Raw genomic sequence first — 20,253 nt, 5'->3', positions numbered from 1 at the left:
TGGATGTAACCCATTAGCCAAGGGTAATTTCCACATTTGGAATATTACATACATAAAAATACAGTGCACTGGGGGATCATAGTCCATCATCATCAAGTCCAATGTAAGTCTCACATTGTCTGTGTAAGTAAAAGGTAAGGATTGCCTCTGAATCTGCCCATCCAGGCAACATCTGCTCCAGAAACATTTCTCTGAGAAACAGCATCAATCTATTAAAACCAAGACTGTCCCTCAGCTCAAAACTTCTTCCTGAGTGACGTCACCTGACCTAGCAGCCTTCCTGAGACTCAAACCCTGAAAACCCCCAAAACCTCTGGATGCCATTCAACGTTTGTAGATCTTACTATTAGGGCTGAAAGATATTGACAAAAACATCAAATTGAGATTATTTGACAGAATATTGCAATTGTGATTTCAACTGCGATTCATATCATATCATCATGTTTTTCTTGTGATACATTTTTATAACTTATTTATATTACTTAAAGAAAAGTGATTTTGTTAAAAAAAAATAGATGTCAGTGTCCCGAATTTCCCCAAGGGGATTAATAAAGAGATATCTTATGTTAGGATTTACTAAGTCTGAGTATAGTGAAAGGTTTTCACCAATACTGTACTTGATTCATGGACCAAAGATTACCTGGAGCACTAAAACACCTTGTTCAGAAATCCATTTTGGACGCCCCTCTCTCTTAAGAAATGAGTTGCAGCCTCTTGGATTTGCAAATTGCAGAAGTACATGTTGCGTTTTCGATTTTTTTTCGATTAATGGTTCAGCTCTACTTATTATTGTCACTATTTATTACCATGCTATTTATTATTACCCAATCGTTTTTACACAATTGCTCATAATCTTTTTCATGCATCTCATTCTATTCATTATAACTTCCTCATGGTACATTGCACCAATACACTATTGGTTACTCATATTTCAATGAAAAGTTGAAATTTAGAGACTGCTTAGGGACACAGAGAGAGTAGACAGAAAAGAGAGAAAAGGGAGTGGGGGGGGTGGACAGAGGAGAAATGGGGGAGAGCAAAAGAGCAGACATTTATTGCAATAGACCGACATTAACTTTACAACAGACTCATCTTCCTGAGCTCAGAGAGTTACCTGCTCATTTAGATTCAAGTCTTTCTGCAGAACAAAACATGCAGATGTATGCATGTATAGTCCAGAACCTTATGTTACTTTACCCTTGGAAAGATCCAGAAGATCTCTGTGTGCCCAGCTGAGAACTGGTACCCTCCCTCTGGCAACTGAGGTGGGCAGGTTCAATTCTATTGTTGAGGAGGAGAGACTTTGTACTGTATGTGAACTGGGTGTTGTTGAAGATGGATTTCATTTTTTGTTTCATTGTACGTTATATGAGGAACCAAGACTGCTTTTATTTGAGAAAATGCAAAACAAGAAGCCTGAGTTGTTCTGGTCAGGAGATGATGTTAAGTTGGAATGGTTATTCAGAGAGGAAGTTTTCAGTGTGGCCAGTTTTATTGGGAGAGCATGGAAACTGAGAATGGAGAAGCTGTTTATTTGAATGTATGACTTTGATTTGTATGATTTGATTATTATTTGTATATGGTTCTTGTTTGTTTGGCGGAACTCAATGTATCTGTGTCTTGTAAGCCCATACGGGCTGGGTACCATGTGATGCACGACACATTCATAAAAATCTATCTATCTATCTATCTATCTATCTATCTATCTACCTGCAGAGGGAATCTTGGGATCTACGGTCAGAAATGGCCTTCACATTTCCGATTAAAGTAAGGAAGCTGAACAGCAATGAACTTATGAATAAAAGTCAGCCAGTGGCTGAGTCTGTACAAGAACAGACAACCAACCAGCTCTAGAATAAAGTGATGAACTGAGGGCTTTTCAAATTCTCAAATCTCATAACACTATGACGAACTGACATGCAAAGACACTGAGCAGATGCATTTGTATAAATTAATCCAGAACAGATAAAAAGGTAGCAGCAATCAGCCTTTTTTTGGACTCAAAAGTAACATAAAACACTGGACTTGAAAGCACGTTTTTTTCTAAAATAAAATCCCAAATTTAACCTTAAACTTCTTCACAAGACGCTCAATGACAACAACAATCAGTTAAATACCAAATCAATTAAAATACCAAATATTTTTTTACTAGATCCCAGCTTAATATATTTACAAGTATATATATACTTGTATGGTTACAATGTATGTTTGGGATATCTAAAGGTTTATTTCGGACCATAAGTAAACATCTTAGTTTTACCTGCAATCAACATATTATACATAATAGTTTTTCACCTGCAGTCAGGACTGAACTCTGATACGCTCTTACAGAAGAGAGGCAGTTGACAAACCACCATCATCTGATCGGTCAGGCTGAGGCACAACAGTTTTGTTTCAACAGGTCAACAGAATTAAAAGTTGGAAAAAAAACGCCATATCAATACAGAGAGCCATAGTCAATACTGCGTATCATCCTGAGCTCGAAGAATATCACCAGAAACTTTGATGGTTACAGTGAGTGTGCTGCTGCCACCGAAAAGCCAGCACAGTACTTTGAAAGAATGGCATTTGAGTATAAAACTCCGCTGGCTGACCTTAACCAAAACAATTTAGAGGAAGGCCTGTATTACAGTTGCTCAATAGTACAGGGTCTCCTCCTACAAGCATGAGACAACACACTGTCATCCAACATGCTGTCAATTTAATTTGAGACATGTGAGGTTCAAAACACGTTGTGCCATAAAATCAGCAGCAAACTTAAAAACACCAGGATTCAGATTCAACTGATGTCTGATTGAATTTTGAGCCTTATTTTAAGTGTGTGACTCCGACACAAAATGCACAGATTCACAGAGATTCACACTCAGTAAAACAACTATAGAGAATGAGTGTCCACACCACATGAGCACTTTATAGCTTCCCATTACCCGAAAGATAGCAATACAAATACAAAAACAAACAATCCAGACCTCAATTTGATGACGAGACAGTGTATGAATTCCCTACTTTAATAAATGTGTACAGCCTCTTCTTTTAATACATCTGTTCAAAGAGCATTTAATTTGCAACAATACATTTTGATATATACCTCTGAGCATGTATGCATGTATACACACTGCAAATACAGACACACGTATCATACCAGCACCGGAACCATCTGCTCTGCTGATCCCCATGTACAACCTGAGCCTTATGTATTTTGTTATGGTAATAAATATAATGGCTTTGTATTAGCGTTTACAATATCTTACATGCCCACTATCATATTTGTGTGCCTGTGTGAATGTGTGCCTGCGGGTGGCCTTGAAGGTTAGCAGTGGGAGTAGATTACAGCATTTAGGATATTAAATTCATCTGCATGAGATAAGTTATGATCTAATTGCTGCTGTACACATACATATGGACAGTTTAATTCCAAAATGTTTCATATCCATTTTAGAAAAAAAAAAGCACATTTCCTGACTGAAGTTCATCATTTAATATCTCTAAAATGTTGTGGATTCAGTGCAAATGTTGCCGTTTTTTCAGCCGTGGGCTTAAGTTGCCTACAATCCTATAAAAAGGACCATTATTAGTTAAAATTTTGTATTACCATTCATTTTGTGAGGGTAAAAATGTAACTTTTCTTCAGATCTCTCCGTGAAATAAATTCTTCATATATTGTTTACATGTGATTCTAACTGTGCACAATCGACCTGGCACTTTTTGACTGATCGATTCAACAGCACAATAACATATTTTATGTGATTTAGGCAGAACTGAGAGCAAGATTCATGAGCTGTTTCATGGCTCCTTCTGTGATGATTTGAGGCTCAGTCATCTCAGAGTTTCCCCTGCTGCTGAATAGATAGGCAGGTCAGTCTGCCTTTCGCTAACCCACCAAATAGAATTTCATTAGTCTGGGTGTCAATGGAGAGATTTAGCATCCCAGAGTGTCTAAAATCTATTTCAGAGGCTTTTCCACCCTGCCAAGAGTAAAACTCTGGGGAAACACTGAATACTTGGCATTTTTGCTATCATTTAGAGCGAGAGGATTTATTTTCGATAATGCTCAATACAGCCAAAATAATGAGATCCACAGAGGTTGGTAGGCTATGTGTGAATGACATCCATGTCTATGAAGCAAATCATTACTTTCTCATGGTTGAGGTGTATGAAGATGTCTGTAAGGATGTGAGGGAGCCTGTGGTGAATTCATGTTTATAACATTGCTATGCTGGCTTCTCTGCCTCTTTCTGCCCACTACATACATGTAGTATAATTCAGACGGATGCATGCGTGTTTGCATGGGACTACGTATTTGGTGGGTACACATCAGACCTGGGTAAAAAACATGAAAACATGCCAAAAAAATCAAGAAAAAAAAAAAAAAAAGTCAATTTCTAAATCCTGCCAGCGCTACCTCACACAGTCACTCTGTTGTGCCAGAGGTAAAACATCTTTCAGCTGTGGCAAATATTTTCAGTTTCCCAGTAGTATCAGTCACACACACACACACACACACGCACACACACACACCTCCCCCACTGAGACTTCCCCCCAGTGAGCTCTGCAGCTGATCTGATTAGGGGCTTTAGGTGAGGGTGGAACAGACATCCTACCTCTCTGACACATGTGCACACACAAACACACATACACTCACACACACACACACACACACACACACACACACACACACACACACATACACACATGCCTCTCTCTGACTGCGTTTGCCCCACATCTCACCCTCTCCTGCCTTCCTTTCCTCTCACTGGTTCCATTCATATTCTGCTATTGTTTAGAGTATGGGAAATGACCTCATCAGTCCTGATGACAACGATCCACAAACAGTGGCAGAGGAAGACCATGGGAACGCCACATAACAATAACAACAATAGTGATATTGTTTCACACTTGAATGTGCAACATTCAAGACCGGTAAGAGCATCCCGGCACGGTATTGTGCTTTGTGTTTATATGTCTGTATCCCTTTTTAACTTGTGCTGGTCTTGTATCTGCAGGTGGCTGAGAAAGACAATGAGATGTGACAAAGTTTTCTTGTAGGCCACATCGCCGGCATGATGGCTTTTTCTAACTTAGTGTCAATTAATTCAAACAGGCAACATTTTAAAAGGTTGCACACAGACGATGGATAAAACAGTTATGTACTGAATTGCATTGCTGTTGTTTGGAATTTGTTTATGTGTTATAAAGTGTGACGTTTTGTTCAGTGCTTTCAAAATGGAGAAGAGTGACTGATATCAGCTGAGTTACGCAGAGCAGCCGGTAATGGTGGCTTACGTGTAATTTACGCTTAATAAACAAAGGAATACGCTGTACCGAAGTGTAATTTGATATAAATTGGCTGTAGCTTCAGACAACCCTAAGGTAAAGGCTGGAAGTGGGACAGAAAGGAGCAGAGATCAGAGAGCCGACTGATCTCTCAAGCTCGACACCAGGTCCATATTTAAGGTATTTACAAGTCTGTGTCAATGACTAAAAATATCAGACTGTGTCTGCTCCGGCACTGTAAATAAAGATCAGCACATTAATCTGCAATGTTCTCACGCACGGCTAGACAGACAGACTACCTACTAACTTCAACCTCGCTCACTGGGTCACCATGGTTACCAGAGGGCTGCTACTACACAGACTGGAAAATGAAAAAAAAAAGAGAGAGAGAGAAAGAGGAGAGAACAGATTAACTGTTTAATCTTTAGACCATCAAATCTGTGATTGATCGGGGATTACACACTGCGTTTGTGTCTTTGGCCTTTTGACTTACTGTGTAGGGAAACCTGAAGCAGAGCAAAGATACACACACACACACACACACACACACACACACACACACACACACACACAATATTCTCAAGCTAAAACCTCCCCAATACATAACTATGGATAGCCTGAATGTAACAAAGGTTCAACTTGTTTGTGATAATAATACTGTGATACAACTAATATACAGTATACTAGTATCTACGACTAGACTCTTTTTTGCGCTAAAGCAACAGATAATACAATATGTTTATTTTGCCAAATTGCGTGTGTGTGTGTGTGTGTGTGTGTGTGTACACGTGCGTTCGATTGAGTGAGATAGAGAAAACTCTTCTTCTACTACTCTAACTTTCTAAATCGATTGTAATCTCTTATTGTATTTGATTGAGGTCTGTGTGCGCACGTGTGTGTGTGTGTGTGGGTGTGGGTGTGTGTGTGTGTGTGTGTAATCTCTGGCACTGTTGGAATGTGGAGTGTGTGCTTGGAGAGTGTTCAAGGGGAGCTCACAGGATTATGATGACTGCTGCTGCATCTGTGTTTTGGGGCAGGAGGAGATGGAGAATCAACCCAAGAGAGGAGATGGAGAGAGATGAAGAAAGGCCCACGGTGGAAGGAGGATCAACTGACGGACAGACGAGGAGGGGAAAAAACACGGGATACAAAATAGGCCAACTCTGGAGAGAGCGGCGTAGGAGACATGCATACTAACAAAAGAGAAAGAGGCCAGAAGGGCTGTGTGTCTGTGCTGGATTATTTCTCTGGGGTAATGTCTGTGTGTTTGGCCCAGTGTTCCAGCTGTGGACAGTGGATTATGCTGATATTCATGGGGGATGTCTGTCCGTCTCAGTCAGCCTTTTCTATGTCTCTGTTTTGCAGGTTTGGCAACTTTTATATGAGGGAAAATGTATCTGTGTCTGCCTGTGCACACACGCATGACAGCACTCATATCACCCTGGTGGCACCAACACACACAGGGAGTGACAGCCTGCTGAGACGCTCAAAATACACTCCAGCTCACCGAAGACAGATACATCGTAGTGACAGTGAGCGGGCTGGGACCTGGCAGCAGTAACGCTGTCACACCCTGCCCGGTCCCTCTTCGGCTCTAATCCACGGCTCTGTCCTTCAACATGACAATCCTCCACACATGGCCTTACACACTGTACGCCAACATACACACACACACACACAGGCGTTTGCAGGCATGCACAACACACACACAGACGCACGGCAACAAATTACTGCTCAACTGTCACTGGGGTTTATCACCGAGTGAAAAAAGCAATCGCAGCAGATGTCACAGCAGCTCAACGCATCCGTATGTTGCCACAATTGCTTTTGTTGTTGCGTCATATGTATACCCCCCTTTATTACAAATCCACAAGGCTCATGCCAGCTGTATGGTTGGCTCCAGCTTAGCATGATTACACCGCTGCACCTGTTACAATCAGGCAAGGGTTCGTCCATTCATTCAAACAGCACACACAACTCTACAACTGGTGGGGATGCCATCTGTAGGGTTGGCCGCATCTTAGTCTGATTACACCAGCGCACCTGCTGCAGCCAGGCGAGGCTTTAGTCGCCTCATTCAACACCCCAGAACGGGTGGGACTATAGGGAACCGGGTGGGACTGACGGATTGACCGAAAAATGTACAGATGGAAAAATAAAGCTTGTTATAATGGTTTTGGAACACCAACATCTGACTTGACTTCCTCACAGATCAGGTGTGAAGTCGTATAACCAAGAACGACCGAATTTGTTACTTGTGTTTTCAGACTTTAAATCTCTTCCAAGTGAAGATGAGAGGAGGAGTTTGATGCTCCCACACTGTCAGACACCACAACTTTATTAAGTGACACTAAAGCTAAGACTGTAACTAAGCAATATAAGAACTTTTAGTAAATTGAGATTTAAAAAAAGAGAGAATGAGAAACAGTAAAACAAACAGTATGAGAAACTTAAAATGAACCAATATTGTGAAAGTATAGTTCACTGGAAAACAACATTGTTTTCAGGTTTAATATGTTGATGATGGAAGTAAATTGATTCATTACTCTGGTAATTAACTATGTATTACCAATACTGTGCCCATCCAATTTCATCCAATCATTAAAATACTGAATCTATAATTTAAATGAGCTAGCCTAAATCTAAGCAAATTGTTAACAATGGCCATGATCACAACAATAGGATATAGAAGGTTATGAACAGTGACATAGTGATAAACAAGGTAAACCATGACCTCCGGTCGGTGATCCTTTTAGTGCAAACAACCACCAATTTTCACAAAAAACAATTACATTCTCAGAAAATAATTTATGCTTTTCCCCTTAAAAGACCCTATCTTCCTGTAGCCTAAATTATAACAGTTTGACACTATGATTTATACTATGAAATTACCTCATAAATTTGTGTCAGCCTACAAAAAATGTGGGTAAATTGAGTTTAGGTGGGTTTACCCTCCACTGTACACTGAAAGTATATTAGGGACATCATTCAGCCCCTTTTGCACAATCCACATCTCAATTGTCTTAAAGCTTAAAAATCCTTCTCTGCTTCTCTTTATCTACATCTCCTCCTTTGTGATTGGTACAGGGAAATCAATAAGGAATAATGGCTTTTACCTGGATCCTCCTCATCAGTGCCTGTTATTTTGTAAATGAGAGGTATTGAATTATAGGGGGCAAAAACTAAGAAAGGGGGGGTCGCCTACCTTGAATAACACAAGTTGTTATCAGGAATATCCAAAATCCGGTGTTTTCCATGCCCAAATCACCGTTGCCAGCTTCCCGATGTGGTTAAATTCCCAGCGTGTCCTCGCGCTTTGCCACCTGGCTCCCAGTCTAAACAAAGCAGCAGGTTCAGGTCAGGACTGTCTGTCTGGAGGTCCAGTCAGCTCTCCATGCGACAAACCCGGACCACACTGTGCTCTGCCTTGTCGGTCTGGGTGCAGTGTGGAGGAATCAACCCACAAACTGTCACACTGAAAGATCTCTTAAACTTATCTCTCTCAACCTATGGATCTCACTTTTTTCTCCCACTCTAATTCCGACTCCCGTCTGACTCGTTACCGAGATGAAGTCCCTGCTCGGCTGAGGCTTGGTGGGGATAAAGCAGCTTAACGCGTGGGCAGATTATTTCCGAGATAGCCTAGCTACCCCCTGTCCCGACCCGACAACTATCTGTCACTGTGTGAGCCGAGCAAACTGGCAGCGAGGCTTATGTGTGCACATTTGGAGAAATGGCACAGCCTAACTAGCTTGAATTATCAGAGTATAGACTCAATTATGGGCCCGGACAGGGGCGTAGTGAGGAATTATGGGCTCCTATGTAGGTTACAGGATGGGGACTCAAGCCCCACTCCACTTTCCTCTCATCCACACACCACCCATTATTATTCCATCTGTGACAAACATCTATATCCACTCATCCACAACTCAAACGCACCTCCACACATTCGTTTACTCAATTATCAGACATCACTAATTGAAATTATGGGTTTTCATCATTATTTCTGATAGAGCTAATTGGCTGAAAACTTTCACCAGTAGTCCCCTCTTCACAATCTGTCTAGGGGGGACAATTTTGTTTTAAATCTAGTTAAATTTTATTAATGCTTCTCCAGTTTGTCTCAGATGACACAACAGTTTTCTGTATCATATTTTTGAGGAAGTTTTATTTGTTTGCAGATTTGGAGACCAAACCCTGTTTCAAAACCAGAACAATGTGAAATAAAAGTATAAAATATTTCTAAATATGCACTTGAGGAGCACAAAAGGCATTTTAGCTTCGGGCCTTCCAAATCTGTTCAAATTAAAGTTAACTTAAACAGACTCAATTATATGTAATTTAAAATAGGTGTTTATTCATTTTTGGATGTTTTTTTGCTAATTCTCTGCTTGGAATTAACAAAATGCCAAACCACAGTAAAGTGAAAGCCACTCCACCACCTTGCAGCACCTAGTCTTATAGCAAGTCACATTGTTACTGCTGACCCACCAGAAGCCAGAAACCACATCGATGTGCTGCTATAGACAGCAAGACACAACTAAATTATCAAATACAAATTCATTCATTGCACGGAAGACAAGTACTGACATTTCTATGAAAATCACATTTTTCTATTGATTATTTCAAGTCATTACTTCAAGTCAAAGTCAAATCTCAAGTCACTTGCCTTTCATGTCTCAGTCATCAGTTTTGTAACTTGAGTTGGGCTGAAATACAAGTCCACACTTCTGGCCATAGACAAAAAGGAAAGTGGAAAACAAACATCTGGCTAATTCTTCTGTATTCTTCTCTACACTGACTGTTAGTCAATGTAATCCATTTGATAAGATTCATGCACACAATCCAGGTAACTCTTTAAATGTCTAAGTCACTATTAATCATTGAATATAATATTGTTTTATTATTATTTTCCATGTGTTTATCTGCAGTAAGTTCCGCTTAAGGTTTTGCTACACAGTAAGAATTTCTTCACTTGTTGTTGTTTTCAATAGTTCATATTTTTTCATCTTGTACTGTCATAGCCCTACTGACTCCAAGGTGTCAGCATTTGGCTTTTACCTCTCACTCTCAAAAAAGTGGGCATTAGTGGGATGATGTGGACGCATTCCACGGTGTGAAATCCCTACATTCTCAATGCATTTTCTATCTAGATATAGCAGTTATAAATGAAGGAGAGTGTAAAAGAGATAATGCTACTGTAAACTAATGGCACATATCCACCTTGTGATGAAGCCCATGAATCCTCTGCTTACTTGCTTTGTGAAATCCCATTCATCGCCCTTTAGGTGGAGACATTGAGTTGTGCTACATAAGGTGTTCAACATGACAGTGCTAGAAATTTCTGGGGCATCACAAATTCTATGGGGTATGCATTTACACAGTACAGGCATGATGGAAATTAAAATGACAATCTCTTGTGTTATTAATAAAAATAGATTTAAGGGAGCCATTCCTTTATAAATTACAGTAAGATATGCATTGTGATGCAGATGGGCGGCTGCATGTGATTCAGAGCACAGTAAGTGAATCTCTGTGAAACCCATCTAATACATGAAACAGCAGTAAGGCTAAGAGAGGGCGTCTACTGCATGGCGAGACATGAAGGGCAAGAGAGGAGGACAGGAGAGCCGAGGAAATGAGACAAAGGTGAGGAGAGGGCCGAGGAGGAAAGGAGACAAGGTCATAACACGCTGCTGTTAAAAATGATGAGTTTCACTTCTGCACACAGCCTGCCCACCTGCCTGCCTGGTGTTCTCCATCAGACACACACTGCAGAGGAGAAAGACGAATCAGCACTCTTCCTCACTCATCCTTATCCCTCCCACTCTTGCTCCATCTCTCTGTTTCCCTCCCACCTTCTTTTACAAGTGTGACACTCTGCAGTGCTACACCAGAGCGGGTGCCACAGCAGCAGTGAGACACACACCGCCCGGGCTGCCAGCCGCTATAAACACCCAGGCCAGACAAGAGCAGGCGGACATAAGTTGCTCCATCATCCAGCCCTACGGGAGGTAAGGCTCCTCAAAGACATTGAAGCTGTGGGAAAAGATTTGAGGACTCGGGGCGTATCCGAATGCCTTATTTATAAAGACGTGGAATATGCTAGAGGACAGAGCTACGCAGGGCAAGGTAACAGGAAATAACTATGCGCATTATGTAATATTTAGGCTTTAAATGCTGGTAAATGCAACACTGAGTCAAGGGTAATAGAAATTATGACAAACATGTGTGGGATAGTATTGCAAACAGAGATGCTTCAACTGAAAGGAGGAAACAACTGTGTCATCTTTCGTTTTACATCATGTCCAATAAACTGAATTGGCCACAGGAGGATTTGAACCAAGTAGAGACGTCTCAAGGGCATTTAAAGGAATTTAGATGAACCTTAACTCTGGAGTGTCACTGCTAAGCATTTGAATACTTATATTTGCTGTTACAGATATGGGCAGATAAACAGAAAAACACATACACAGTGACACATGCTCACACACGCGCACACACTTTGTCAAAGTGACAAAAATGTTGGTGATGTCTGAATTCATGCCAACATAATGAACATGATCTGAATGAGACATTTGAAAACATTTTTTTGATCTTGCATTAGAATTAATGTGACATGCTTTATGTAATTGCTTTTCTTTCTCCCCTTTCTCTCTCTTTCTTTCTTCTCATCCACATACACACACACACACACACACACACACACACACACCAAAGTTGGATGGGTGTACCTCCATCATGGCCAAGTCTCTGTTTGTCTATGGAGTCCTGGGAGGTGAGAATAGTTTTCAAGAAACGTATTTTCCACAGTGGTATTTAGAGGCCCCTACCCTCAGTTTATTGAATAACCCAGTGATAGAATATAATAAAGAGTTTTATATAAATAAATATGTCTCTACATCCTTGATGCTAACTTTTCTGCATTTCTCACCTACCTCTCTGTGCGTTGCCCCAGTGTTGCTGGTCCCAGTACTGTGCGATTTGATAACAGTGTGCGTTGAGGATGACGAGGACCTGAGAGTGGACTGTCGCATCGATCCCAAACCCAGCCAGTACAACAGCTACGAGTTCTCCTGGTCCTCTGGATCCAAAGAGACCCTCATTAACACCAATGTCTCAGGCTCGGCCGCAGATGTGCAGTTTAAAGACCAGAGCTACGTGGAGGAGCTGGAACCTCATGGCTACCGGATGACGCTCACCGGCTTCACACACACACTCCCATACAACACCACCTACATATGCAAAATATCCAAGGTGGTTGCCTCTGTCTACATAGAGAAAGGTAGGTGGATTGAATGTGTGTGTGTGTGTGTGTGTGTGTGTGTGTGTGTGTGTGTGTGTGTGTGTGTGTGTGTGGCAGGGTTGGGGCCATTCATGAATTGAATTGAGAATGCATGGTAAATTCCAATTAAATTCCTGGAGTTGGAATTGGAATTGAACCCAGGCTGTCTTGACTTGCTAAACATTATAAATCAAACATTATGAATCAAATAAAAGACAGTTAAACAAATCAAATGCATTCAATCATAATGTATGTATTACGATTACATGTTATGCATCAAATACAACCTGAAAGGTCCCTTTAACATTTTAGGATATTCAGTAGTGATAATATATAACCTCAGATATGTGGTAAGAAAAACAATAAAAAAACATGGAATTTCACAGAATTTCATTGAATTACATTAAAGTTCCTCAAATTCCAATTCCAGTTCCTCAGCTGAATTGGAATTGATGAGATGAGTTCATTCATGAATTGACCCCAACCCTGTTGTATGGATTTGAGTGAGTGAATGTAAATGAGAATAGGTGAATAAAAAAATTGTGTGAGACAAAGACATGGGTGAGAGATTTCTGTCAGTAGTTTACATCCTACTTTTCTCTCTCTGCAGAACATCTTCTTCCATGTTCAGCTGTCAGCGTGTTCCTCAAGACCTCCTGCTCCTGGATCATTTGTCTGCTTCTCTTCTTCTGTCACACACACAGCTGAGGGCTAGCCTTACACTGACACACACACACACACACACGTCTCGACATCTTTCCACATCCACAGACATCCCTGCAGCAACGTCACATCTCATGATCGTGTCATGATCAGCTTGCATCTGTCTCTTTTTCTCTCCTCTCGTCCGTCCCTTCCTCCTGAGGGCACTGAAATAATGGTAAATGGTTTTCTTAACATTGTTGGAAGATGTAGAATGAAGATGAATGGCAAAATGTAGCAGCACAACTTTTCAGGCAGAGGCCCAAACAGCTGTATGTGTATGAATATACTTTATAAGTTGCCATGCAAATCTTACTGTAGAAGCTGCAGCATTTATTTAATAAAGCAACTCTCATAAAAGCAATGCATTGTCTTTCACTTCATAAAATGTGTAAATAACTGTGCAGTATATAAAAAATGTTTACAATTCAACCTTTGGTCACTGGTGAAATATAATTGGTTGAATGAGAGCATAGGCCTACTATCACACAACACACAAACTCTATAATTGCTAGAGAATAAGGTGATTGTGTTTGAAAATGAGTTTTGATTTACATAGTGTTAGTGTTAGATTGTTAGTGTAAGTGTTAAGGAGTTCACAAAAGTCAAGGAATTACATAGATGCAACTGGGGTCCACAAAACGAATAACCATATCTACTTGCCACAGATTGCATGCTATGATTCCTTTACATTTAGTATAGTAGATCATCTGGTACTCTTAGTAGCCTATCACTGCAAGTTTGCAACACCTTAAAACAACTGTCATTTAAAAACATGGAGCACCCTCTACTTCTGATAGTATGATATGAACAAAATATAACTAGTAAAAATCAATTCAATATAGGTGGGTGCAAGGGGATATGTAAGGGAAAAGTGAAACGGCGACAATGCTATAAAACACTGTAAGTCATGTTAGTTCACCTTGTACTTTTCGAACCTGTAGGTGAGAAAGCGTTTGTCCCTCAGGGTCATCCGTAGTTTCCGACAACAGTGGTGCTTAATGATGGCCGCTTCCACTGGTAGCAGCAAAGGAGCCGAGCTATCTAAAGCTGAGTACCTAAAGCGTTATTTATCCGCTGACGACGATGTCAAGAAGTCGAAGGGGAAGGTTAAAAAGAAACGGAGTAAGGTTCCTGAGAAAGGGTGAGTCGGGGATAATATTTTAATAGATTTATTGCCGGCAGTCCTGTTAGCCGTTTAACTTTAGCCAACTAGCGCTACTTTTCCTTCGTTGTCAACTCGTGAATTAACTAATATGTGTAACTCTTCTTTACATCTCATATGATCCAAGGCTAAAAATAGTGGACGATGATATAGACTGGAAACAGACGATGACTAAAGAGGAGAATGAGTTTGAGGAGGACGAAGAGGAAGCTCCAGTGGTGAGTTCGCTAACGTTAGCTAGCTGGCTGCTAGTTAAAAATAGTCTGCATCCGTTCCCTTAACATGAAGTGGTTAGCCCGCTAGCTGGTGGGTGGCTTCTCATTCATTTATACTGCAAACATTATAAAATGCCATGTATTTGACTTGTTAATGATTCCATTCGGACATGTCTGGGATTAGACAGGGCAAAATGAAGAGTGGAAATTTTGTTATTTTTAAATCTCATAATGTAAATTGTCTGATGCTTCGGGCCTCTGAGCATTTAATATTATGCATTATGCTTAGCATTTTGCTATCTAACTCTGGGATGAATATCTAAATGAAACCCTGTTTTGAGTGGTGCGTTGTTTGCTAGTCAAAAAAACATTCAAGATATCAATTTGTAGTTTAATTGGTTTATTGAACGGCAGAAAAGTTATTTACAGCATAAAACTTGACATGCTTGTGTTTGTCTACTCTGTTTGTCTAGATTGCTGAAGTGATTGATGATCGGCCAGAGGAGGTGAAACGGCTAGAAGCCTTCAGAACCAGCAACAAGTGGAAAGTGATGGCAGGTAATGAACTGATGTGTTTGGGAAAGAGAGAGAGTGAGAAGTGTCTGTGTGGTGAAGAATGTAAGTTGAGTCTTCTCCCCCGGTAGCTGATGAAGAGGACGGGGAATTTCCAGAGCCTGCGGCATCGAGTAGCACTCGCCACGATTCGCCAGAGCCCACATCATTCAGGAGGAGCAGACATGATTCGCAAGAGGCAGGGCCTGTCAGAAAGACCCAGCATGACTCGGCAGACATATCACCTCCCAGGAGACGTCGTCATGACTCACCAGACCTGTCCCCTCAGAGACAACATTCGGGTAAATCTTGGAAGGTGCAAAGCAGAGGTAAGTGAGTCTGAATCTGGGCTCTACCTGAACTTAATTATTGTCGGCCCTTCATCTTCCAATTGTTCTAATAACTATGCTTGCAGATGTGAAAAGAACTTTTGGCTAAGTGTTTGATGAAGCATTTAGTGAAGTATTTGAATATGGTTTTCTTTGTCAGATTCATCCCCAGTCAGGAGAAAACCCAACTCATCATTCTCAAGTCAAAAGCGTTCACCTGATGCTCATCAGTCACCGCTGGCAAAGAGGGCTCAGACCAGGCATGACTCAGACTCTGACCAGTCCCCTCCGAGGAAAAAGTCACTAAAGGGAGGAGCGTCAGACTCTGACCAATCACCTCCGAGGAGGCGGTCAAAAACAAGACGAGGCTCTGATTCTGACCAATCCCCGCCCAGGAGGCGAACACAGACTGGAAGGGCTTCAGACGACGATCTGTCTCCTCCTCGCAGGTCTGGCCAATCACAGGTGAGCAAATGATGCTAGTTCAGCTGGAGTTGGAAACCTCATTTGCCTAATAATTTAGTGTCTCTTCAGTGACAAACTGAATGGAACCATGTTGTTTTGATTCCTTGTTTTCAGGGCCCGAGGATGCTTTCTGGAGCGAAGGCAGGTCTGGTTTCCATAGATGTTCTAAGGAAAGAGCAGGAGGACAACCGACGCAGAGAGAAATCTAACCTGACACTAGAAGGTCAGCTCAGCTTTTCTCTTAAGATACTTTGCTACACAGCTGTTGATTGCAAAGCACACAAGACTTTCTATCACACACTACCTGCACGACACATGCGTAGTCCCAAATGGTTCTAGATTCTAAGTATAGTCATAGTTCTGTTTAATCCGTGTTAAGCTGAATGAAAACTGCGATGATGTTTTAAACCCATTTACTTGCTCTCACCAGATGACTCCCGCAATGCCCAGACTGTGTTCAGAGACAAGAGTGGTAAAAAGAGGGATTTAGATTCAGAGAGAGAAGAACAGAGGAGGAAAGCTGGAGAGAAATCGGCAAAGGATGAGAAATACGCTCAATGGGGAAAAGGGTAAGACTACAACATATTTTTACTGATATTGATACTGAGTATCCTTGTGTGTAGATAAAGTATTGAAATGTGTTATGATGTGCATACTTGTTTCTGTTTAAAATCAATGTGTGTTTATAGGCTGGCTCAGGGCCAGATGCATCAGCAGAAAATTGTGGACGCACTGCATGAAGTCCAGAAGCCGCTGGCACGTCACTGTGATGACGAGGATCTTGACCGCATGCTGAGAGAGCAGGAAAGGGAGGGAGATCCGATGGCTGCTATGCTTCGACGCAAAAAGGACCGCAATATGAAGTTGCAAGGTGTCAAAGGTGAGATACTTTGTTCACTGAGGTGACTGCAGCAAAAATGGTTGGTTACCACCAAATGGTATAAAGTTTTAAGCTGCTCAAACTTGCTGTTTTTGTTTTGCAGAGAAACCACGGTATAAAGGCCCAGCGCCGCCTCCAAACCGTTTCAATATTCTACCAGGCTATCGCTGGGATGGGGTTGACAGGTATAGTGTGTGTGTGTGTGTGAGTGAGTACATGTGACACAATTGTAATGTGTTGATTGTGACCATATGTCCTTTATTTGCTATTAAAATTGTTACATTTTGGTCTTGTACTTTTGACCACATATGTTGGATCCTTGGTTCATACTATGCTCTTGCATTTCCTTGTTGTCTTTCCTGTTTTTCTTAACTGCTGAAATTGAAAAAAATATATATCTTGCATACTTGAGGGTGGAATACCCACTCCATGATTTAAAAATAAAAAAACATTGGTAAACATTTTTTTGTGTGTGTCTCCCAGGTCCAATGGTTTTGAAAAGAAGCGCTACACCAGGATGGCGGATAAAAAGGCAGTGCAGGAAGAAGCTTACAAATGGAGTGTGGAAGACATGTAATGGCAGTCGGAAACAACTGATGGTTAGAGAGCAGAGCTGAAGTACAAGATTGCCCATCCTCATCAGAATTTGTGTGATATGAAAGGCAAGAGCAATCAGCCAGAAAGAACATTTAAATCTGGCTATAAGCAGAACTGCAGACCAGACACATGCAGTTACCCACTGTACAATGTAATTCAAATTACATTTTGAATAGTAGTAGCGACTGGGAAAGACTTGGTAATCTCAGCAGAGATGAACAAATAACAGATTGATAAACTACCAACATGATAACTGTACATAGCAGTGAATTGACAGCATCTTTACGCTTTTGTAATTATTGATTCAGTGTGGAGCCAGAACAGATGTTTGTGTTTTTCACTGTTTTATTAAATAATGTTTTTGTAAAGTGTTGTGCCCTGTGTTATCACTGTTCACACATACTTTGGTTGGTAACATGTACATCCATAAGTTGACAATCATATTATGAAGCTGTATTGTACTGGCAAATATGACATATTTGGTTGAATGTTAGGGAAAAGTGCAATACATGTGCTGTTCAACATGATGTAGCCTGTTAATAAATTATTTTAGTTATTTAATGTATTTTTGAAAACAATGGGAGCCTATGACTTCCGGGAGGTCAGGCAAGCCTGCAGTAGGACAGACCAAGGAGGTTCTATATTTGGACAGACAGTAGTAGCTCCTGGCAAATACACTTCAGTGGTAATAATGGTGATAGGAACAAGTACAACTACACCGGTGTTATCCTTGTATGTACAGTACTTGCGTTGTACAAATGATAAATACAAAGGAATAGCGACATCGTGAGGCCGTTGGGATTAATCGCATCACTGATTGAGTAGGAACCATTTTCAAAAGGAACAGCAGGATTCGGTTCCGTACGGAATATTTTTGTTGATGCACGCCCTGTTGCGCGTTCCGTTCGTGAGGAGGCAGAAGCAAAACATTGAAGAAGAAGAAAGATAGGTTATCTCTGGCTTCACTTTGTTTATTCGTGATTAATGGGGTGAAGTTAGCAGCCAGAAAGGTCGTGGATGTATCCCGAAACGTGAACGGAGAACTGTTATTTAAGTTGGCCGAAAATGAGCGACTGGAGTCCGATAGCGAAGGCATACGACCCGCTGAAAGCTGGCAGTATCGACGGCACCGATGTGGAGCCCCATGACCGGGCCGTATGGAGGGCTATGGTGGCCCGATACAAGCCAAACAAAGGCGTTGTCGGGGACCCGCTCCTCACCCTGTTCGTCGCCCGCTTGAACCCCCAGACAACCGAGGATAAACTGCACGAAGTGTTTTCCAAATACGGAGACATCCAGCGGCTGCGACTGGTGAGGGACATCGTCACCGGCTTCTCCAAAGGATACGCGTTCATTGAGTACAAAGAGGAGCGGTCCGTCGTCCGGGCCCGCAGAGACGCCAATAAGTTAGTGGTGGACCAACACGAGCTGTTTGTGGATTTTGAGCAGGAGAGGACGCTCAAGGGATGGGTGCCACGGCGACTAGGTGGCGGGCAAGGAGGGAAGAAAGAGTCCGGACAGCTGCGCTTTGGTGGGAGAGACAGACCTTTCCGCAAGCCCATCAACCTCGGAGTCTCCTCGGTGCCTGACTGGACAGGCGGCGGGAGAGAGTGGGACAGAGGGGGGGCGAGAGAGAGGGAGGACCGGCACAGAGAGAGGGACCGAGCACCGTCTCCGAGACACCACGACAGAGACACTGAGTGGGGGAGCAGAGGGAGGAGGGAGGACCGGGACCGGGGCAGAGACAGGGATTTCTACAGAGACAAGGACAGGAGCGGAGAGAGAGAGAGGGAGGACAGAAGACACGCGGACAGGAACAGGCACAGGGACAGGAGATGAAGCCTGTTTTCACAGCTTGAGATGAAGAAAGTCAAAACTGATTTCACTATAGGATCAAAGCAAGTCTGACAGATGTTATGATCCACACACTAGTTGTTTTCCTCCATGCAGACATTTCAGAGGGGGGGTTTGATGCCAAGTGGGCAGTGAAATGGAGTGTGGTACAGCAGTGCCGTGTATATAAGATGTGATAAGACCTGTGCTGTGCATGACAATCCTTCACAGATCTGCCTTTTCTGTGAAAACATGACCAGTAGTAAGTGACAACAAAAGCCTTAAAAGCTGAAGCTGCAACCAAATGGAAAAGGGGAATTGTTTTAAAACTCAGCAGTACTACCTATGTGTAATCTTCCAGTTTTGAAATCTGCCTACATGTTAATCTGAGGAATATTACAATCTTGTCACGTTGTTTGAATCTTGTTTGCTTTCCCCAGATGGGCAGTCTAACGAACTAGACGCCATAAGTCATGCAAATGTTTGTACTGATGTAGATTTGTGGAGCTGCATAGTTTAAATTTGTACAAAGCCGCTGACCAAGGGGCTGTCCCATACTGGCTGCCTGCAGCAGGGGGAAACAGAAAGAAAATAAATGAGTTTAACACAACAGTATGTCACTGTCATTTTGATACACATTCTCAACCTCCTAATCCAGAAATTAAAAGGACTATGGTGAAAACAATTGGAGTTCTTTCCTTCACGGCTATCATGGGTAACATTTGGTTGTAAGCCCAAATTTTATGTTTTATGTGCTGCTTTGCCACTAGCAATTTTTGCTGTATAATTACTTGGTAATACAAAATCCAGAGCCATAACCAAAAGAAAAGTTCACTTGGGACAAAGCATCCAACAAGCAACAATTCCCACCCACTTTCTCATAAAACCAAACTTCCATTAAAAAGTATGTTTTTGTCATTCATGGTACGTTTAAATGTAGGCTGATTGTACTGTAA

General features: G+C 41.7%; 3 protein-coding genes across 3 annotated transcripts; all 3 read left to right on the top strand.

Moving 5' to 3' along the window:
- The first annotated feature begins 11,998 nt into the window (after positions 1-11,998).
- Positions 11,999-13,616, top strand: LOC139910828 (uncharacterized). The gene is made up of 3 exons (XM_071898270.2): positions 11,999-12,052; positions 12,233-12,559; positions 13,170-13,616. Exons 1-3 carry the CDS (start codon positions 12,016-12,018, stop codon positions 13,265-13,267), a joined length of 462 nt encoding a protein of 153 aa, XP_071754371.2. The 5' UTR covers positions 11,999-12,015; the 3' UTR covers positions 13,268-13,616.
- Positions 13,617-14,265: 649 nt separating this feature from the next.
- bud13 (BUD13 homolog) lies at positions 14,266-17,799 on the top strand. Its single transcript, XM_071898222.2, has 10 exons — positions 14,266-14,405; positions 14,554-14,644; positions 15,115-15,199; positions 15,286-15,522; positions 15,683-15,987; positions 16,102-16,210; positions 16,418-16,556; positions 16,677-16,867; positions 16,971-17,052; positions 17,351-17,799. The coding sequence occupies exons 1-10, from the start codon at positions 14,266-14,268 to the stop codon at positions 17,442-17,444; spliced, it is 1,473 nt and encodes a 490-aa protein (XP_071754323.1). The 3' UTR covers positions 17,445-17,799.
- Positions 17,800-18,374: 575 nt separating this feature from the next.
- On the top strand, positions 18,375-20,045 carry snrnp35 (small nuclear ribonucleoprotein 35 (U11/U12)). The gene has a single exon (XM_071898232.2). It carries the CDS (start codon positions 18,530-18,532, stop codon positions 19,301-19,303), a length of 774 nt encoding a protein of 257 aa, XP_071754333.1. The 5' UTR covers positions 18,375-18,529; the 3' UTR covers positions 19,304-20,045.
- Positions 20,046-20,253: the final 208 nt, after the last annotated feature.

The sequence above is a fragment of the Centroberyx gerrardi genome, chromosome 11, assembly GCF_048128805.1.
Source record: "Centroberyx gerrardi isolate f3 chromosome 11, fCenGer3.hap1.cur.20231027, whole genome shotgun sequence".
Taxonomy (NCBI): domain Eukaryota; kingdom Metazoa; phylum Chordata; class Actinopteri; order Beryciformes; family Berycidae; genus Centroberyx; species Centroberyx gerrardi.
This window is presented reverse-complemented; position numbering and strand designations above follow the sequence as displayed.